Source organism: Poecilia reticulata, chromosome 22 (genome assembly GCF_904066995.2).
Source record: "Poecilia reticulata chromosome 22, P_reticulata-male-v2, whole genome shotgun sequence".
Taxonomy (NCBI): Eukaryota; Metazoa; Chordata; class Actinopteri; order Cyprinodontiformes; family Poeciliidae; genus Poecilia; species Poecilia reticulata.
In genome coordinates, this window is record NC_088851.1 from 17,676,470 (window position 1) to 17,697,452 (window position 20,983).

General features: G+C 39.9%; 1 protein-coding gene across 2 annotated transcripts in view; it reads right to left on the minus strand.

Moving 5' to 3' along the window:
- Positions 1 to 20,188, minus strand: part of akt1 (AKT serine/threonine kinase 1) — a 44,673-nt gene extending 24,485 nt beyond the window's left edge. The window contains exons 1-3 of one of the 2 annotated variants that reach the window (XM_008399445.3): positions 19,983 to 20,188; positions 16,716 to 16,825; positions 11,965 to 12,141 (exon numbers count right to left, since the gene is read on the minus strand). In XM_008399445.3, coding sequence (XP_008397667.1) covers positions 11,965 to 12,010 — 46 coding nt within the window. In that variant the 5' untranslated portion in view covers positions 12,011 to 12,141; positions 16,716 to 16,825; positions 19,983 to 20,188. The remainder of the gene's footprint in view (positions 1 to 11,964; positions 12,142 to 16,715; positions 16,826 to 19,982) is intronic. The other variant, XM_008399446.3, reaches the window with a different exon arrangement.
- Between the last annotated feature and the right edge of the window lie 795 nt (positions 20,189 to 20,983).

The window sequence follows — 20,983 nt, forward strand, 5'->3', positions numbered from 1 at the left end:
CCACCATTTTCTCTGGCAACCTGTTAAACTGACTTCAAACTGTGGGAATGGTATGCTGAAGAATTGTTGTGGTTTTGAGACCCAATCTTTTTAAAACCTCAGTGTCTTCATACCTGTAATTGGGACATGCTTACCCAAACATCACAGGCTTGCAAGAAAGCAAAACCTACAGCACTTTTAGGTGCCCAAGCTTTTTGCAAGTTAGCTCTATTAAAGAGGCTTATAACATAAAAGCTAGAGAGAAAATGCTTATACAATAACTGGTAAATAAAGGGAGAAATGTGGAAATCTTCACACAGAAAAGAAAAAAAACAACAAGGGAGTGAAAGAGGTCAATGTCTCTTTCTAAAGAACGTCCTGCTCTACCATCTCCATGTGACAACAGGAATGCTGATGTCCCAGCTGCCTTGGCTTGTTAGCGTTTAATAAAAACCCATCATATAGCATTCATCAAGCAGCAAAAATGTGTACAAACCAACAGGTCTGATGCATACAAACCTCTTTGTGAAGTTGCAAAGAATCATTAAAGATTATTGGATAAACCATACCCACATTTGTGTTATGAGAGGGTAAGTGATCTCTCACAGCGAGCGGGGGGAGAGAGGCTCAGACAAAATGTGCCTCTCACTGCCCAAACCCAGTGGTTGGACTTCCTGAGTAGGCTGCTGTTGGGTTTTGTCCCCCGTCTGGCCATTCATAGCTTGGGGATGAGAGGAAGAGAGCCAGTGGTAACTCCATGAACTGTGCATGTGTGTTTGAGTGGTGGGAATCGGATGAGAGGGAGGGGGTGAGGCGGAGGTTGAGGATTAGGGAATTAGAACTCCAAAGCGAGGGAGGAGGGGGAGGGTGGGCTTTGCCTTTTGTTGGTTTTTCCTCAGCCGCCCCCGCCATCCCTTCGGCCCTTTTCTGCCGGGTTCTGCCTGTAGGCTGCAGCTGCGGCCCGCCACCCTGTGCCCTGCATCTTAATGAGCTGTGGGCTCCAGAGGAGAGAGGGCTCCCTGATGTAGGGGTCACCAATGAGCCCGAGCAACCACAATCTTGACTTCCACCATGAATTGGTTGAATCGGAAGGCATGCTGCTAAACTTTATGCTGTCTAAAGATCTCTCTACCCATTTGCACTGTTCACTGTGAAACCAAAACCAATAGGTCTTTGTAACCTGTCCAGGGGTTTGGACACTTTGATGTTGTGTTTTTCCTGACATTAATTTTCTTTTATTGAAGCAGTGGCAAGAAGTGGGACTCCGAAGCCTGGACTTTGGAAGCATCATCATGTTGAGCTGAAGGACCATCCTATTTTGAAATCTAACCCTCTCACTGTCGCTAGGGCTGCTGCTACCCCAAGATAAAAAAAATAAAAAAAAAGCATGGGGGTTGGGGATGCGATGGAGGCTGCCCCTCTTTCTCACGCTCATAAGAAAGCACTCACTTCTTCTCCATGGTGAGTGACACCTGCTGATTACCATAGAGACACTGTGGGAAGTTCCCCCCTGCCACACAGGGGCTGAGATTTGCCCCTTCTCCCTGGGTAAACAAGCAACCCATGGATTAGTTAACTGGGTTACTGCACAGCAAACAAATAAACACAGATTACTTAGAGCAAATTAGTGGCAATAAAGTCTCAAGGACTGATGTAAGACCCAATACTTAAAAAGATAAGAAAACATCAATGGAAAAGCCAAACACCAGGGTAGAAACTTAGACAAGAAAAATTAGCTCTGGTAGGGACATAGTAGCTTTTCATCAAGCATGAATATCTAGACGGAGTTTTGCAAAGGTACAGCCCTAAGCATTTTGAAATGGTTGACTTTTTCAAAATTATATTTCAGTCTTTTCTAACTTTAACCACAATGGACTTAAACTCAGATCTTGTCAGAGCTAGCTGTAGCCAAAAGGAGTGTAAATCCTTCACCTCAAGAAATATTAAAGTTTTCTTCCCTTTTATCTGCGGCACTAATAATCACAATCTCCGTTGACCGTTAGAAGCTATTTGAGAAATGAAGCAGTGTTGCTGGTCCTTTGGAAGATGTTTTGTCTTGCTTTAATAAATATGTATGAAAGTTACTCACTTCCTCTGGCTTTGAAGTCACTGTAATACAGTTTTTACATTGTGACATGCCCATACATTTAAGGCCAAAACACCTTATAGAGTTTTAACGCTCTATTCTCGAGTTAGGTCCTAAGTAAAAGCATACAAATTTCACGATGAGCCTAAAGCAAAGACACGCAAGGCCCAAGTCAAAGTCCCAGGTCTTAAACCAATACATTTTTCAAATAATTCATAGGTAATTTTACCAGTAGTAAACAGTTACCAAAAATTAAAAGGTAGTTTATTTTCCAGAACAAGCAGCAATTGCAAACAACATTGTATTTCACAGTTAATATCAACCCTGTATACAAGGGATTTTACATTTCTGCCCTCTTGTTTTGAAACAATGCCTTTAAAAATACCATGCTAAACTGGAGAGCAGTGCCAGTGACTGATGTCAAAGACTGGGAACATTTAGCTGCTTTTTACTAACTTCCACTATTGGTCTGATCTGTCGGTGGTGGTGAGCTAAAAATGAAGGAGAGTAGGGGGATGTGCTCAGTGGGGTGGGCAAGGGATTTGGGTACCAGGAAATATTAAGGACCAAGAACGGTAAAGAACATGAGATCAGATGGTGATGGAGACAGTAGGGAAACAACGGGGGAAGGGAGATGGTGATTAGAAAAGAGAGAGAGAAAAAAAAAGATGGAGCACTACTGAGAACCACAGTTGGAGCCAGCAGGCGGGTTCTACACAGAAAAGTAAGCACACAGCAGGACTGTCATGAGAGGAGGCAAATTGGTGGAGGTGACGCCTCCCGCAGTCTCCTGGTTCCACCACCATGCCAGCACTCTTTCCTGCCGACAGCTGCACCCCAGTAATTTACTTCTCTCCACCACATTTAGCAGGAAGACTGCTTCCCATTTTCCCATTTCCCGGAGTAGGGGGTCTGCGCTGAAGGCCAGAAACCTGGCCTGCCAGAGTGCTGAGTTCCTGGTGGGAAAACCTCTGTCTGATCAGTCTGTGCATCTTCTAGTATGTTGCATGTTCTCTGGATTGAACTGCTATGTAGTTTGTAAAGGTTTTTAACAAGTTACATCCCTCTTGCTATCACAGCCTCGCAAACTTATTTATGCCTCCCAACGCCTTCCACATTTTTCATTTTACAGCCTACAAACCTTAGTGTATTTTAATGGGATTTTGTGTGATTAACCAAGAAAATTAGCACCAGGTTGAAATGTGTTGTCATGACAAACACATTTAGGACTTGATGTAGCTGAAAAGAGAAGACTCAAAATTTTCAGTGAGGAGTTAAATATAGTTGGAGAAAGCACAGACATGCTATTAAAAGCTATTCAAAAAGAAACTGTTCTAAAACATTGAGACATGTCGTTCAATGTGTTTCACTGAAGTTGCAAGAGATCAATAGTCAGTAAGACTTCCAGAAGATGACAGGAAGGCAGAACATATTCCAGCAAGTTTTTTTTTAAAATCTTTCTGACTTTTCAACTTCTCTCTGGATTCAGAATAGCAGATAGCCATGCTAATCTTCAATACAGTCCTCCAAAGAAAGCTTAAAAAGGGAGTTCTGCATTAAAAACCTCCGGTCTACGTACAAACCCTGTATGGAGCTTTATTGCTGCACATGTACAATACAGTATGAATTGACTGAACTGGCTTTTGAATACCGTTGGGAATTATATGGAGTTTATTAATTGCAATTTATAGATGAATAAATGTAAGAGCTTTTTTTTTTTTTAAGAAAAAAAAAATCACCATATAAAGGAACCATTTCACTAAATCAGTGGAAATTTTCTCCCGTGGTGCAATACAAATGGTTGTGTGTCTGTGCAGTGCAGCAATGTGTGGTTGCCGACAACCATAGTGAGGGGATCTGTAGGAGCCAGACTGAGCCCAGCAATAAATCTGGCAGCAAGTCAAAGACCTGCAGTCTTTAAACAGTCAGCATGACAGAATCATGAGATATGGTTATTCAGGTGGGCATGCTCCTTTGAAGAGCATTTAATAGTAGAAGAAACTCTGTTCGCCTTTCGGGAGGTATAAAAAAAAAAGTGAACCACGACTTCTGTGAAAAATTGTCGGCAGGATTCTTGCAGGTCTGTTCACCACATGCAGCAGATAGAAATATGCAGAAGATGACAAGAAAAAAAAAAAAAAAAAAACATTGTTCCATGTATTGTGTCTGATGTTTTAGAGTACCGCCTCCCTACATTATCCTCCCTCTGCATCCCATGCACTCTCCTGGACCACCAACAAGGTTTTGCTTGGAGGAGCACATCATGGGTGTCCTTCAACCTCATGACCAGCAAAAGGGACCAATTAGCTGATGAGCTCCAAACCAGACCATGAGAGGGTCTGTGTGGCACGTCGCACACATCCTCCATCAGCTCTTCTCATGCCGACTGGGTCACTGAGCAATGTTCTGGGAACATCACAAGGACGCTGCTTAACTTCTGCCTCTCTTTTTCACCCCTTTATCTTTTCCACACCACCTCTACTGGTGTGTTCTCTGCACCTCCCTCCCCTCACGAGTCTGAGCCAGCTGAGCGTGTTACCCAAATCCAACAGTTGTTGTGGCCTTCGTTAGCCTAACGAGGGGGCCGGCTCTTTATACTTGTCAAGGAGCAAATGAGTCAAACAAACAAGGGCCAGGGAAGAGGCAAGGACAAGCAAGCGCTGTTCTGTCGAGCTTCACTGAGCTTTTGGCCACAGTGCTTTGCTGGGAACTAAGGAACCCACAATCTGCTGCTTTGATGTCTGATGATGCTCTGGGCTTTGAAGGAAACTTTGGAAGGATGTTGTACTTTTTTTTCTTCCAAAGGGGAAAAAAAAAAAGTCCATGCTGCTCAGGATCTGCAGCATGGGTCCGCAGACACATTCAAAGTGTGTATCGGGTGCACACTGTAAAGCACATAAAAGCGGACACATAACAATTGGTTGCGATACCAACTACAAAGTTACAGTGTTTGTGCAAGCCTGTACTTGCAATGAGGTCCATACGCAAGTTTGCTGGGTGATGTCCTGTTTGCGGTGTTCTCTAAATAAACATGCTTCACACAGACTGTACCCTATGAGACATTCACAAGTATTTTTCCCCCACAGCCCCCAACTCTCAGTCAATTCTGTATCCAAAATTTACAACCTCACATGGAATATGCAGCTCTAGTATGAAATCAAATTATTTGCCCCAATATAAAATCATAAGCTTTTAATGCCTATAAAAATATATTGTAAATTAAAAGTATCATAATATAAAAATATTCCATCATGTAAAAAGAAAAGTAACAATTTGTTACCACTTAAAATCTTTTACAGGTTTCTGTCTTATGATGTAATCAACTACCATTAATCCCTTTGATTATAATATAGTATAGTAAACAAGGTTGTGAAGCTTTTGGTCTCTTGTTTCAGCATGTGCAAAATTATTAAGAAAGCTTTTACCAAATCTGCATTTAGAAGTTATGTTTTCAAGTCTCGTAACAGTAGATATGATGATTTAATTTTACATGGTCACTTTTTTTTCTGAACAGACATTTAAAATGAATTTGATTTTAGAGTCTCAATACTGTTTTAGGAACCGGGGGGAGGGCGGTGGCTATGAAAATTTTTAACCTGGCTGAAAAGAGACTACCGTTTGAAATCTGCACATTATGTTCTGCATTGATTTTGTTTAGTGATCAGCTTATCAGAAACTAAATAAATCAAAAATTTTATAAGTCAGTGATTGCATCATAAGTCAGTCCTACCTGGATGTTACAACAAATAAAGGGCAAATTGCAATTTATTGTATGAATAAGAAAGACTAGAGTTTGTTAATAAACCCCAACATGAATTGCCTTTATATTAAATAATCTTAAGTGTCTTTGTGATTACACTAGTTTACCAGTGTGAAAATAAGATGTCTGATGTAAATGAAGTTTAGTTTGTTGGGAAATTAGCCAAAGTCTTCTAGAACAGTTCAGTATGAGAGAAATCTGTGCAGTAATTTAAATGTTACAATAAACTAGGGCTGAAACGATTCCTCGAGTGATTCGAGTACCTCGATTATTAAAATTCCTCGAGGAAAATTGACCTGCCTCGAAGCTTCGTTAATTTATGTTTTATCATTTAGCGCACCGTGTTTCAGCCGGAACATTATTTGCGTTGAGCGGAGCTCTGACTTCCGCCTCTGAGTTGTTGACGGAAGCTACGTGTTAGCGGCATAACGTCCAATCTTCGAGTTCGGCCCGCGGGGATTTTACTGATTGGTGATAATTCCGGGTTTTCATCGTTTTTGTGGGACCAATAAACATCCTTAAAATGACCGGCGCGATGCCGGGAGTTCAGCAGCCTTTCTGCTTCGGAGCTGCTGGTTGAACGGCGGGAAGAAGCTGAGGAGGATTTATACAGGTGAGCGGAGAGACTGAACACGGCGGGCGGCTGAGGGTTGATGCTTACAGTGCAAGAGCAGCTTTACGGACGAACCGCACAATAAACTTATATCATCCCGGTCTGAACAAACGGGAGGCGGAACATGGCTGGTAGATGAGTTTCTGAACGGAGGAGCCGTAAATATCCCGTATTGCTACAAAAAAGTAACTGGTAGGGAAGCTCAAATGTGGAAAAAATAGACTGATGTTGATATCCGATAGTAACACTGGTGTTATGGAAGATTTACCAATATTTTATTTCATAATTGTTTTTATCCGATTACTCGATTAATCGTAAGAAAAATCTATAGATTACTCGATTACTAAAATAATCGTTTACAACAGCCCTACAATAAACATTAGGAGCAAAACAGAGATGGTCTGTGTGAGTCTGTCAGAGCTGCAGTCTATGGATTACTTGGTTAAGTAATCCATCAATTTACTAGATGGTAGCATTCAAGACTAAAAACTTAAGTTGCTATTAACCCCTTTTTCTGGCTCCTACTGTCAAGAAACATTACCAAAAAAAAAAAAAAAAGACAGACTGAGCATACTATTACCATGTCAGCCAGTAATTTTTGAATGCCATCACAGAGATGACAACATGAATCATTCACTCATCTACCCCTAGTGGCACACTTAACCCAGATTACATTAGATAAAGATTGCTCCTGAGGCTCAAGGAGTATTTACAGCACAAGTCTAGTCTCTTTGTTTTGCAGCTTAAGGGCAACTTCAATCCAAGTTGCAGACTCAAGTCACCACTTCTGCCAGTTTCACAGCTGCATTGTAAAAGTGACCATGCCACACCAGCACATCAAATGGCTTCACCAAATTGAGCACATTTCTTTGTCACAAAGCCTAAAAAAGAAAGTATGAAGGTGTGTCCTTCAGAATAAGATCACTAAAGGCAGCCAAACAAATGTTCACAACTTTTCAAGGCTGAGAATGTGGAGTTGCACAGACACCATAGCTCTGCAAAGTATGAAGCAAAATACTTGCTCCAGTTTCTTTTGGGAGTCTTGAAACAGTTTGCACGTGCATGTTCAAGATGACTAATCAGAAAGGAATCAGAGTAAGAGTGAATGGCATGGCTTTGTTTAGTTAACATGCTAGAGCGGCTGTGCTTTGTGCCTGGGACTGACCCACTGTGAAATCCAATCACCACACAGAGACAGTAACTTTTACTGGGGCAGGATGAGGAGGAAACTCAGGATGAGTTTGGTTTTAGTAAAGTTACACAAGTAGAAAAACTGCATGACTGGGTTTTATGGAACACAGACAAAACAATGATGGAAATATGAAGGTTTATCTTTTCTGCGATGTTAAATTGATGTTTTCAGTGCACACATGGGAGTAATGAGCATGGTGCGGTTGTATGAGCCGTTCATTATCATGCCCACGCAGAGATTTGAGTCACTTGGGTGGCACTGCCACACAATAAAAGCTCAGACGAAGGTGCGGGACGCCTGGCTGAGGTGACGGACAGCAAAGCGGGGCTGCTGCAGGTTCACCTTCTGTGCAGTGGCTCTGGGGCAACGAGTGTATGACAGTGATGCGACACTAAAAGCTTTCCTGTCAGGGAAGCGGCCGGACGTCCTCCAATCAAAACACGGAGGCTCGGGGTGACATTTCACAGGCCACAGCTGCTGGGCTGCGACAGCATGCCAACTCACCATTTCTGACGGGTTGTTTGTTTAGCGTGTGCCATAAGTAAACGGGTGTCACTGCAGGAGTTGTGTATTAATGTGTGTGCATACTTGTCATACAAACTCGCCTTTCTCATCCCAGTCATTATTTGACTAATCTTCAAGTTACATTTTACACCGGCTTTCAATAAGAATGTTCCGTTCTTATCAGCACCAGCAAAGGTGTGGAAAAATGGACATTTGCCAATTTCGTGACTCAGTCAAGACAGGGAGAGGAGCAAAGTAGTAACCTGACTACCCACAGCTAAAGACCTCTGTAAAATGACACTATTTAAGGTTTAATTCACCGTCTGTTCAGCTTAAATCCTTAGACAAAAATAAGGTTTCTGCATTTTTTTACTGTTTAAACAACTCGGACTCAACTTTTCAGAATTCTCATTTCAATATTCATTTTAAAATATGAAATCAAATGTTCCCCATGAATTTAAGGTAGATATTTCTCCCTCTTGCTAGAAAAGCGTACAAGGAAATACAGAGAGAAAAGGCAGGAGAGAAGGAAGAAAGGAAGAGAAGAAAAAAAAAAGGGAGGAAGAACAACTTTTGGACAAAGGGATCAGGAATGAAGTCGCTAAATACAAGTAATTCGCCACATTTATTTTTCTGTACTTTTCCAGACCTAGAAAATAATGACGCACTTCCGTCTTCCAGACTGCGTTTGAGAAAAAAAAAAAAAAAAAGAATCAATTTAACTCTTCTTTAATACATTTTGTAACAAAACAATGCAACACCAGGAATTTTTAAAATCTGAATCAATCCCCAAGTGACTACAAGCAAAAGCACAAAATAGTGCACAATTTAAATTTAAGTCATTGCATCACATAAATTCTCTCCTGTAGCAAACAAACTTAAGAGAAAAATACCAATGATGAAAATGAGGCTTTCATGACCCCAGCAGCCCATATTATTTTGGTCACAAACCATTGGCCAAAATAATAATACTAAATATTAAAATATTTACCCGTTATGCACCAGAAGAGACACTTCTGATGTACTGCAAAAATGTGTGTCGTTTTGTATTAAGATATTTACCAAAACACTGCAGTTGCTACTTTAAGGAAGGTTTTTGTGTCAGCTAGTTCTTAATTGCTTAGCTGCTGTCAATGCAATTAAAAAAACTAATAAATTATTGAGTAATAATTTTACAAGTAACCAAATTAGTAAATCAACATTCCCAGTAACGAAATAAGACAACCCAATCTTTACATTGGAGGAGGGCAAAAGCTGCGTCATCCTGAGGCTGAACTCAGTCTTGAAGTTATAGCAACATCCCAGCAGCAAACTGTTCTTTGTAAGCGACCTGCTCCTATTACCTTATCCATTAAGTTACAGTTTCCCCTTTTCCAGTAAAACTTCTTCTCTGGCTTGGAGCCCAGGAGGTTTGAGTGGTTTTGGAAAAGTTTCTTATCCTTACTTTGCCCCGGGTGGTGATGGAGCAAGCTCTGTGAGGAAGCCGCAGTCGAAAGGCAAAGTTAGTATGCACACATAAAGCTGCTCAAAGCCGGCAGGTATGTGAGGAATGCCTTTTCGTCCAAACAACGGGAATCACGCCTGACACAGAACCATGCCAAACACCACACAACACTGTTGGTGGGGGGGAACTCAAAAGAGCCCCTCAGGGGACTCTGCAACCAAAATTTTCAGATTAACAGCGCAATTTTTTTTTTTTTTTTATTGAACTGCTTGCTCATTTAGGGGGGGAAAAAAGGCAGTGTTATATTCTCAACTGCTTGTGTGAAAATGGATCAATTCCAACGAATGCTTAAAGTCTAAATTTAAAGCTGAACGCAAACATGCATCAACAGGGAGTTTGAAAATATTTTTGCGCAATGAACATATTTTAGGTTCTTTACATAGTTTGAGTTCTGTGGTAGCTTGGTTAACCTGCATGTTTGAACAGTTGGGGGTTGTTTGAAAGCAAGACGATCACCATCGTCAAATGTAAATAGTAAGTCACAGTGTTAAAATTAAATACAGATGCAAAGATATCTCCACTGGTTACTGTAATATGAGGACTTTTTGGCTTCAGTGTTGCTAAAGAGTAACCAACCACAAATTGAGAAATCTTACTCTGTTCAATAAATATCATGGTAAGCACTTCCAGGTCACAATGACACTCGTTTTTGGGGATGCATTTAACAAATTAAGAAAACTATTTTCAGTAGAAGGTCTTTAAAATAAGAGAGGAAGAATGTATATATAGGAAGCCATTTAAGAGGAAACTTCTGCATGACATATGGTTCATTTTGCTGCAAAGGGTGAGAGAGCAAAATCTACAGCAGATATGAGGAAAGTGGTGCAGAGTAGACCAAAGTCCCCCCAGTGCATCTTTTAGACCTTTCAACTTCATGCATTTGTGAAAAATGCTTAATTTGATCATTTAGCAGCGTTTTGAGAAGCTTTTTTCTATGTACATTCTTTGTAACATAGTTCTATGTTCTTGCTCGGGTTCCTCTTTCTCCTTTGGCTTCATAAACTAGCTTTATGGTTGCAGGGATGAAACAGTTACTAGTTTTAATGTACTGACATTTTCAAATAAAATTACCATATTACCATTAAAGCCATATTTGGCGACAGTGGTCAAACGTTCTTTTATAAAAAACTCACCATCTAAGACAGTGCTAATTGTTAGCATTTCTTAAAAAAATAAATTAAAAAAAAGCATAAAGAAATTTTTGTCCCCAATATATGGAGTATTATTTGTCTCCTCCAGCTGTAGAAGGTAAAAGGTAGAAGCAAGGCCAGGTAAAGTTTAGGCTTGACACCATCTTTGTATGGTGTGTCCAGAGTGCGGCCCAGAGGCCATTTGTGGCCCTTAGAATGACTGTATCCAATATTTGGACTGCTAGCACAATTGTTTAACACAAGTTGTTTGTATTAAACAATAAATTGCACTGTTTTAGAAAACCTTTTTCTTAAACAGATCTTTACTGATCAAGTAGAATCTTCTTCCAATGGGAAATTCAACAACGTTTTGCTTGCTAAAAACAATTCACCCCTACAATACATGCAAATATTTCCAAAGAACAACACTGTTGAATCACCTTCCCCCACTAGTACTTCAAACTAGATAATTATGGTGCATGGCAAGAAGACTGGAGACTTTGGGGTCAGAGAAAAGTGTTTAATAGTGTTGAGATAGCAAAATTTCACAATCTGGACCCTAAGCATTAAATAAAGCATGCTAACGTTTAAATAGCATATTTTGAAACTGATGTAACAGCTTTTCAGTATCCTCTTTGCTTGTAAAAATCTGAATAGTCTGATTGTTGGGTGGACAATGTGTTGGACTGCAGAAAGTTATTTGTTCCAGATAGATATAACGTAATGCACAAGACATTCTGTATGTGTTGGTGAGAGTGAGCAAATAAAACAAAAATGCTACTTAAAATTTTGTGAACTTTAAATCACTGCAATGTAGGAAGATCACCCTGTACCCTGCAGATATGTGATAATTGTTTACCTTTTAAATTAAGATATGTATCCCTTTGACTTTGGCAAATCAGTTTGAGACTAAATGTACAGAATGTAAGTTTTTAGTATAACAATGTAATAAAAATAATAATTCTATATGACACAAGCTGGTAAAATTGTCCAAACTCATAAAACTCTTCAAAAATGTACTTGGACCCAAGGAAATTACAATGAATTAAAAACTGTGATTTAAGTAGAAAAGAAAAATTGTGATATAATCATTTGCCAAATTGCCCAGCCCTTAAAATCCTATCAAGTACTGCCTTCAAGCAGCATATTTATATTGAAAGATATGTGCAGCCAAAACACATGATCAGTGTTTTTACCTCTTTTATGCAGCCATCCCTCCTTGACGATCACCACATTGGTCATGTTGGTGGACAAGATGGAGGATCCAGGTTTCCCACCAGGAGAGACACAACTTTGTTTCCTTCACTCAGCCCAATGCAGGAGCCTGCAGATGGGGTGCTGGGGTTTAAGGCCGCCTTCTCAATGGTGGTAACCTATTATTCGAGGAAAAGTAAAAATTAGCCCCAAGTTGAGGTGAAAGATCTTTTTCCATCTGTCTAAATTTTAACCCTCAGGTCAACAAAGCAGATTGGAAGCAGTGTAACAGAGAGGATCCTCGTGCTTTATGGCCCAGCCAAAGGAGGACATGCTGCAGCAACAGTGGTGTCGTTTTAATAAGAGGAACCTGCAACATTTCAAGGTTCAAATGATGGCACGAGGCCGTGTGTTTTGGCATTCATGAAGTCTGCCATATTGGAAAATTCCACTGTTCACAACCTGCATAACCATTCCTGATAGACCAGGAGTTTTCCCCTCCACGCATGACCAGAGCTGCTCTGAAGAAGTAGAAAAAAAAAAAAGGGGATGACGTCAAATCATTCTCACACAAGCTACACACTTTAATAGGCTGTCAGGCTTGTTTTGCTTCTGTATCAAAATTTATCCTTCAGGTTTTAGGATAGCAACACATTCACATTTTCCAACTGCTGCAATAACAACCTTTCTCAAATATTAATCCAGGGATGCAATTTTCTTCATATCGTTTCAAAAAAGAAAACATGCAACAAAAATTTGTACTTGTGATTAAAGTCCTTTCGATATGATCAAAGCAGTACAGACACATTCATGGTTGAGGGGGTTTCCAGTGAGGTGGAAGACTTTAAAGAAAATTTGAAAAATCAACAACAGCCAGTAAATAAATGCTTTGCTAAACTCAAGTGGTTGTGACTTGCCAACATGTATTATGTGCATTTGGGCAGTGCAATATTTGCGATATAGTCAAATTAACAGAAGCAGTTTGTCAGCTGTATAACTTAGTAAACACAATGACTAACAAAAACTGCTAACTAAATTTAATTGTCTTAAGTTTAATTACTTGTACAGTGGACAGCAGGAATCCATTTGGACCATAGTTTCTGCACATTCCAGTACCTAATTTAAGAACTACTTGAATTTTATATATATATATATATATATATATATATATATATATATATATATATCTCTAAAAGATGAAAAAAAAAAACAAGTAATGACTTAGCTTACCAAATTTCAGACCTACATCGGAAATCTGGATGTATCCTTTAACTTTCAAAGGTTTGAAACTGAGAATTAAAAAGACCCAGATGGATGAGACTGTCTCAGTTGTCAATAAGCAAGTTAAATGCACACAATGCAAAGCACTGCTGCAGTGCATGAGCATCTAAAACGCAAGTACTGCACAGCCATATGCCAGCTTTGCGTGGTTAAAGGTGAAAACACATCTGGGTTCACTGAAGTGGAGTCAATATTTCTATGCGAATCATTTCCCTCTATTCACACACATCAGACCTATGGTGCCAAAGTGGTGGCGCTTGAAAACAAAACTAAGAAGTCTGGCTGCTCATCAAGCTGTGGAGGAGCGCGGGTAACCGCTCAGACACATCAAGTGTTTATAACCTAAAGTTTCAGTCAGTTGGGTTAGTGTGTCATAGCCAAAATTTCTGCAACAACATTATTAATGTTTGCGGAGATGTCTAGGCAAGATTTGTAAATTATTGCAGAAAAGATGTGAGGCAAATACAATTTCAGTCAAGTCTAACACATTAGGAGCGATGTTAAGTAAATAAGATTAGTTTGTAGTCGTTATCCGATCTTAGTATGAGTAAGTATTAAAAATTCAAGTAAGAAGCACAGCGATGCAAGAAGCAAATTAAAACGAAATTGTTTTCTATGTCTATACATTTCCACGGCTCATCAAGTCTGGAAGGTCCTCTCTTAATGACATTGTGAACATGGGAAATATGGAAACATTGGCAGATTTAAGGCAATCAAAGAAAAGGTAAAGATCTACAACAAACAGCTGTTGTTGTACTAGCCTTTCTACTCACCAATACAACTTGCTAAAGTTTGTGTATAATGTCAACTTCAAAATATTTACCAATCACAAAAATCAAATCAATGAAGAACAATTTATGACAAGTTTAGAGAATAACTTCTGTTCTTGATTAGATGTGCAAAATGCAACCCCCCCCCAAAAACATCACATTTGCAAAATGTCTTCTTGAGTGCAGACACTTTGTTTATTACAAAATGCAGAAATATGACAGTTCATGGTGCTTTGCAAAAGCATTCATAAAGCCTGGAACTTTTTCAAATATCGTCAACTTAAATCTACTTCATTGAGATTTAGTGTAATAGATATCTATTACACAGATTTTGTGTAAACCTGTGTAATTGATAAAAGCCATTTGTTGTCTCTAAGCTTGACAAACTTGCCGCATCTAGAAACTGAAATGTCTGCACGCTTTTTTGTAAAACAGCTCAGGCTCAGACAGAAGAAATGAAGAGCATCGGTGAACATCTATTTTCCAGTCTCGTGAAAGATTTCCAGTTTGATTTAGGTTTGGTCTGATCTAGACGACTCCAGAGAAGCTCTGGTTGTGTGTTTGGTGTTGCCGTCGTCCTGCAAGGCTAATTTCAGTCCCAGTATCGAGTCTCTTTGCAGCCTCTTAACAGGTTTTCCCCAAGGATCTCCCTGTGTTTATAGCTCCATTCATCCTTCCCATCATCTCTGATCAATCTTTTCAATATCTTGGAAGATTTTAGGAGCATATTCGTAAAAACTAAAAGTAGCTCACTTCTATTTGAACAATTTTCTTTTCTAATATTTGGAACAGTTAGTTTGTTGGTTACCAAAATATATAAGTTTTTTAATGTTCAACTTATTTTGGAGTTTGTAATGCATCAGAATAAAAATACATTTGTTTACAGTATATGATCATGATTTCTTACTAAGCAATTAAAAATATTTTTAATAAAAGTAAATGTCCAGATGTGCGGCAGTCGCTACCATTTAAAGTCCTGTCATATTCATAGCATTTTTTTAGTTATTTTGACTCATAATTCACCACAAAGATTAGACAAAAATGGCTACTGAGTCAGATTGCTTGACATGTTTTGATCATGATAATTGTTAAGTTTCTCCATGATGCTGTTTGCCAACGTTCTTAAAACAAACTTCTGAGGCCTTCACAGACAGTTATATTTCTACTGACATTAATTTACACATTACTCAATTTACTAGTTAGTAAATTGAGTAATATGTAAATTGAATACATATGTACACCACACTTTTCAGTGTCATTTACAAAGCCAGTCATCTTTTTTGCTTCAGCTTCACACTTACTTGCCAATTTGTTTCACTCAATAAGATTAAATACTCTTGAGCTTTTCCATATTTTGATTAAAATCTCAATCTTCAAAGGATGTGGATACATTTGCAAGGCACAGTATGTATAGTTAAAAGGCATACAGAGTCATCTGATAAACTGGCTCAAATCCAAAACACTTATCAGTCATCCATCAACAGCTCACACTAAAACCCTGCAGGCTACCACTACAAAAACACTTGACACTTTGATCCATTCGAGCCAACTTCATAGAATATAAAGGCTGCTTTGAATGCAGGGCAGAAGGAAAACAATGATCAATTGGCATGCTTGCGTACACAAATGTCACACAGAACACCAGGCAATTCCTGACCATTGACTAAAATCAATTTTTCTGCAGCTGCATCAGAGAAAGGCCATCAAAGCAGAGAGAGAGAGAGAGAGAGAGAGAAAGAGCTGCGTTTCACTGGCCTCATTCAGTTTACTGGCGAGGCCAAACAACAGGAAGTGAATGTGTCTATTGACAGACAACAAGTCATATCAGTACAGCCTAGGGCCCAACTACATCTGTCGGAGTGTGTGATCAACACGTTTTTTGCTGTGATGCTCTTCTCACTTCTACAAGCGAGCAGATTTGAGATTAAACCATCATAAGCAGAGTTTTTTGCTCAGACGTAAGGAACGCAGACACCGAGTGCAACTCAAAACTGGGGTTTGTTCAAACCATCAGATCCCTTCAGCTTCAAGACTGCACACCGTGACACAGGCATGAACACATTATACACACACTGGGATACGTCGCATAAACAAACTTGATCGCACACAGAATCAGTTTAAGAAGCAACACATGCACACGGACTGGCTCTGGAGCCACAACAGAGCACTGCTGTTTTAATAGCAGCGACCTGTTGCTACTGCAGCCTGTATGGAAAAAGCTGGGCTGCTGCCAGTGCTGCAGCCAGCAGCCACTAAATGAACCCAGTACCCCGACAGCGGGTCACATGGTCCACAGGCCTTTGGGCCACCGCCTGCCTGCCTGGATGTCCTCATGTCAGGGGCGGTTTTCAATCATTCATCTTTCTGGCTCCAGCTTCAGGAGGGTAGAAAGAGGCTGGAGGTGGGGAAAGAGAGGGGGTGGAAGAGACACCCCATTCAATGCAAATCAGTGTCATGCTGCATAAGATGCCACACACCGAGCCCGTCAGTGAGCCAGACAGGACGGTCCCATGCATTTCAGGCAGGAAGCAGAAAATCAGGCCGACATCACCACACCACTTCCGTCATCGCAGATCAATAGAAACCGTTTCTCCTGCGTTTTCTAGGTAAACAAGATGAGTCAGCGGCAGATTTGCCGCTACAGAAGGTTGAACAATTATCCAAAGTGATCGCAAGGAATCGAGAATATCAAATAATCTCACCTGTTAGTGAAACTAGCCCCTGAGGCAGCACTTGTTTGCGTTCAAATGCCACAGTGGAACTGGTATTAGTGTGAAGTAGTATACAGTCCCAAGTTCCTCTTTCAGGTTCCCTGAAAATAGACCATTGATAATAAGAATATTGCAGCAACTGTGGCTGAGCAACCATGAAAGAAAAGTAGATGTGTTGCAATGACTTGAAACCTTTATGACTCACGTTTATGCATTTACTTTTAAGCAGCTCAAACAAACTGATGTCCATGTCAAAGAACAAAGCAACACACTCAAATCAAATGGCAAAGAGAACACAAGCAGAGTTAATAAAACCTCACATGTCCCAAGCAGGTCTGCATCCCAATTTTGTCTGCTTAAAAGCATCAAGATTTCAAACAACACTCCTCAGATTCCGCATGTAACCATTTACGTCAACAGAACTGCGAGGGGGTATTGGGTGGGAGATGACTGGTATTTTTCAAAAACAGAACATTGAGCGAGCCAAGCAAGTCACCGGCTCCTTTATTACTCCAGCTTGTTGCGTCTTCGCCGGGTCACATGCCAGGCCCCCGTTGCGTACACACAAACGGTCCGACGTAGTCTCATGACCAGTACAAACATTCTGACACTTGAAGGCATGAAGGGTACAGCATGCCTGGGGACAGTAGTGTTCTACAACTCTGGGAAACGGAGACACGCAAAGATTACAGTGTAGAAAACGTTTTAAGACAAATCCAACCTTATACCCAAGTCAGATGTACAGACTTGGTTTTTAAAAACACTTGTCAAACTTCTGCAAAAAAAAAATCAATCTATACAACAAGCCATAGTCAGATTTTTTTTTGTATTTGTATTTGTTTTGTTATAGCCATTTTAAATCAAGAAAACCTCTACTCTAGAAAATGACAACTCTAGTGAAATCACAAATATGGCAACTAATCACACTTCTTTTGTTCATATCCACATGTATTTTCTAATTTTCCCTTTATGTGCATCTTTTTAAAATAACGTTTTTTATTTAAATTTTGTTTAATTGTATTATGAACAACTGCTGCAAAACGTTTCAGTCATAAGTGGAGGTGTATATCACACTACGTAGATCTCAGGAATGTTGAGCAATAAAACAAAAGTGGTGAGTGAAGTGAGTCACAACAGACTACAAGGGACAGATCATCAAATGACATTTAATTGATACTGCAATCAAGCCGCAATAAAACACTATAAGCTACTAATCACTAAAAATGACCACCAAACAGGCTCCAATTATAACACTTGATTGCAGCATGCAAGCAGCTGGAGTACAGCCCAAACCATTGCCATTCTTCTAGTCAACAACAGAAGGAGGAAGTAAGAAAAAGGAAATAAAATCCCATTGCTTGACCTTCAGAAAGTAGTTCTTCAGGTGAGCTAAAGCAGTCAAGAAGATTTCAGACTGCAGGAAATGCCTCGTTACTGGAAAAACCCACACCCCCTCACAGTGATACACCTGGAGAATAGCTTTAACTCGTTTTGCAAGTGGCAAAAATCCACAGAAAACAAATATCTTTAAAAAATAACAAATAAATGGATGAATGCATATGAGTCTGCTTTCCCATCCGCTACATCACAGCTGTGGGGAGTCAAACTATCATAAAGCTGAATCCCTTCTCAAATACTGCTAGAAAGCGTGAGAATTAATATTACAATTTGTCAAAAGTAACTTAATTGCCACATTGTCGATATATTACTCTCTATGGGTGTTGAGATTTCATTCACACCACCACTTTCACCACCTTTGCAGTACTGCTAATTTTATACTCAACTTAATGTGGTTTCGAAATGATGTCTTTTACCTTGGGACTTTTCGTCCTGACCAAGTCGTACCCTTCAAGTTTCATACCCACTTTGACAAGCAACTACTTAAAGCAAGCTTCTATAATTTACTCATGGTGAACTTCAAGTTGCACTTTTGTTTTAGATGCAAGGTTTTGGACTGTTATATTTCTGAAAACGGCAATGTTTCACAAACATGGAAAGGATTCAAATGGCCTCATCCTTTGCAGGAATTGGCTTTTTTTTTTTTTAAAAAACCTTTAGACTTTGCAGATTATCTTTAATTCAAATGAAATTCAAGTTATACGAGTCAATATTTACCACTGGGTTATTTAGAGTTATCCATGAGCGATATAGCTCGAAATATTGAGTGTAATGGAAAGTTTTCAGTAAAAGCAAAGTGATCCACAGTCTACATGGATAAATGGCTTGTTTACAGGTATGAAATGGAGTAAGAATTGGTCAGCCTTCTCCATGTATGTACCCATTGTGATGTCATCCCAAAAACACAAAAAACAGAGTTTGTGTTTCATCTTCCCCCTACTGCACATTAAAAAATACATTTTAAAAAAAAGTGGAAGTCAATGCTTTATAACCCATCTCTGTTTTTATTGTTAGCATAAACTTGCTGGTTTTAAAAATAGAAATCCCTGCATAGTAACTTTAAACTTCCATCAACATGCTTTTCAACACGCTCGCACAAATAAACTCAGTGATTTAGAGCAGATACGAACAACTGTCATTGCTGTAGGTGGTGTTGATAATGACAGTGAAGACATGAAAAACATGCATTATCTCATTGCACTGATTACTAGAGTGGAAAACTACAAAATAACACTGTTGTGGCCACTTTTCTCCCTTCAGACCTCCCTGAAGTTCTAAATTGTGGACCAAGGGAGTTAAAAGGCCCCATTTTGAGAGTCACAACAAAGGTGGGCTACTGTTATCTCTGTTACTGTGATAATTTAAAACAACAAAGATTAAACGTTTGGCAATCGAGTAGATAAACAAATATAGAGGTCGTTTTTATTAAACAATGAATGAGCTGCCCTCCTCTTGTTGAGCTCATTTGTTTTCATTCGCCTCCCGGGGCCATGAAGCTCCAGCAAAAACAACTTTTCCAGCAGAGGTGGACAGTTTCAAGCACAAGCAGATACTCTGGCGTGCTCGCTGAGGTCATTGTCATAAACTGAGTGGTTTACATCTCGAAAAGTGGCCTAAATGCTGCATAATAATTCTTTAAGTTGTATTTATAAGCCGACTTTTCTTGTGGAGTAGCTCCATCGGTAAAGAGAAGCCACAAAAGTCGCTAACTCCAGGTTTGCTTTTAGCGATAGAAAGGGGCCTAGCGGGGCAGCTTGGGTGAGAATAACCGCATCTCATGTTAAGTACAATGGGGACCTACCCTGTTTTAGCCCTCGGCCTCTTGTAAACAACCATGCGAAGGAAAAGACGGACATTTACCTGGACAGCAGCTCAACAGTGTGCCCGTCTCATTATACTTTGGTGCTTCGGCGGTGTTTTAAGTTGGTAAGTCCTTCAACAATGTGGACAGAAGTGCTCTCATTTACTCCGTTTCTCTTTGCCTTTCTTCCACTACACCTCCCAAACGCGCTGTCTGCTGTGCCTCTGTGGCAGCCCGCCGTCTCCCGGGTCCTATCGCCCACCTCATATCAGTCGTGCTCACTGGAGGAGTGTCATTGAAAGAAAACATGTGCACTGGCCTCGATGAACCCTCTGTTCTATGTAAGCAGCTAGGTAGTTCCCAGTAATACAGGTGCATCTCAAAACAGCAAAATATCTTTAAAAGGTTAATTTATTTAACTGACTCAGTTCTAGAAGTAGGATAGCAGAATATAATATAAATATCCTGTAAACATACACAAACATGCAAAATTAAAGAAAATACACAATAAATTCAAACAGAAGCACCCAGTTTTTATTTTTTGAAAATTACTCATGTTATCTAATCCTTCCTCCATAGAAAAAAAAATTGTGTTAAAGCATCAATAAAAGGTTCAGATTAATGTGACATTGATGCCGATTGTGAGTGTGTGTAAACTTCTGACAAACAGCACTGTTTATTTACATGTAATGGTGAGATTATTCGTCTCTGTGTTGCCCTGCGACAGACTGGCGACCTGTCCAGGGTGTACCCCCCTCTCGCCCGAAACGTTAGCTGGAGATAGGCACCAGCAACCCTCCCGACCCCACTGAGGGACAAGGGTGCAAGAAAATGGATGGATGGATGGATGGATGGATGGATGGATGGATGGATGGATGGATGGATGGATGGATGGATGGATGGATGGATGGATGGATGGATGGATGGATGGATGGATGGATGGATGGATGGATGGATGGATGGATGGATGGATGGATGGATGGATGGATGGATGGATGGATGGATGGATGGATGGTGAGATTATTCAGCAACTGTCCACAATTTCAAATTGTTCATCTGG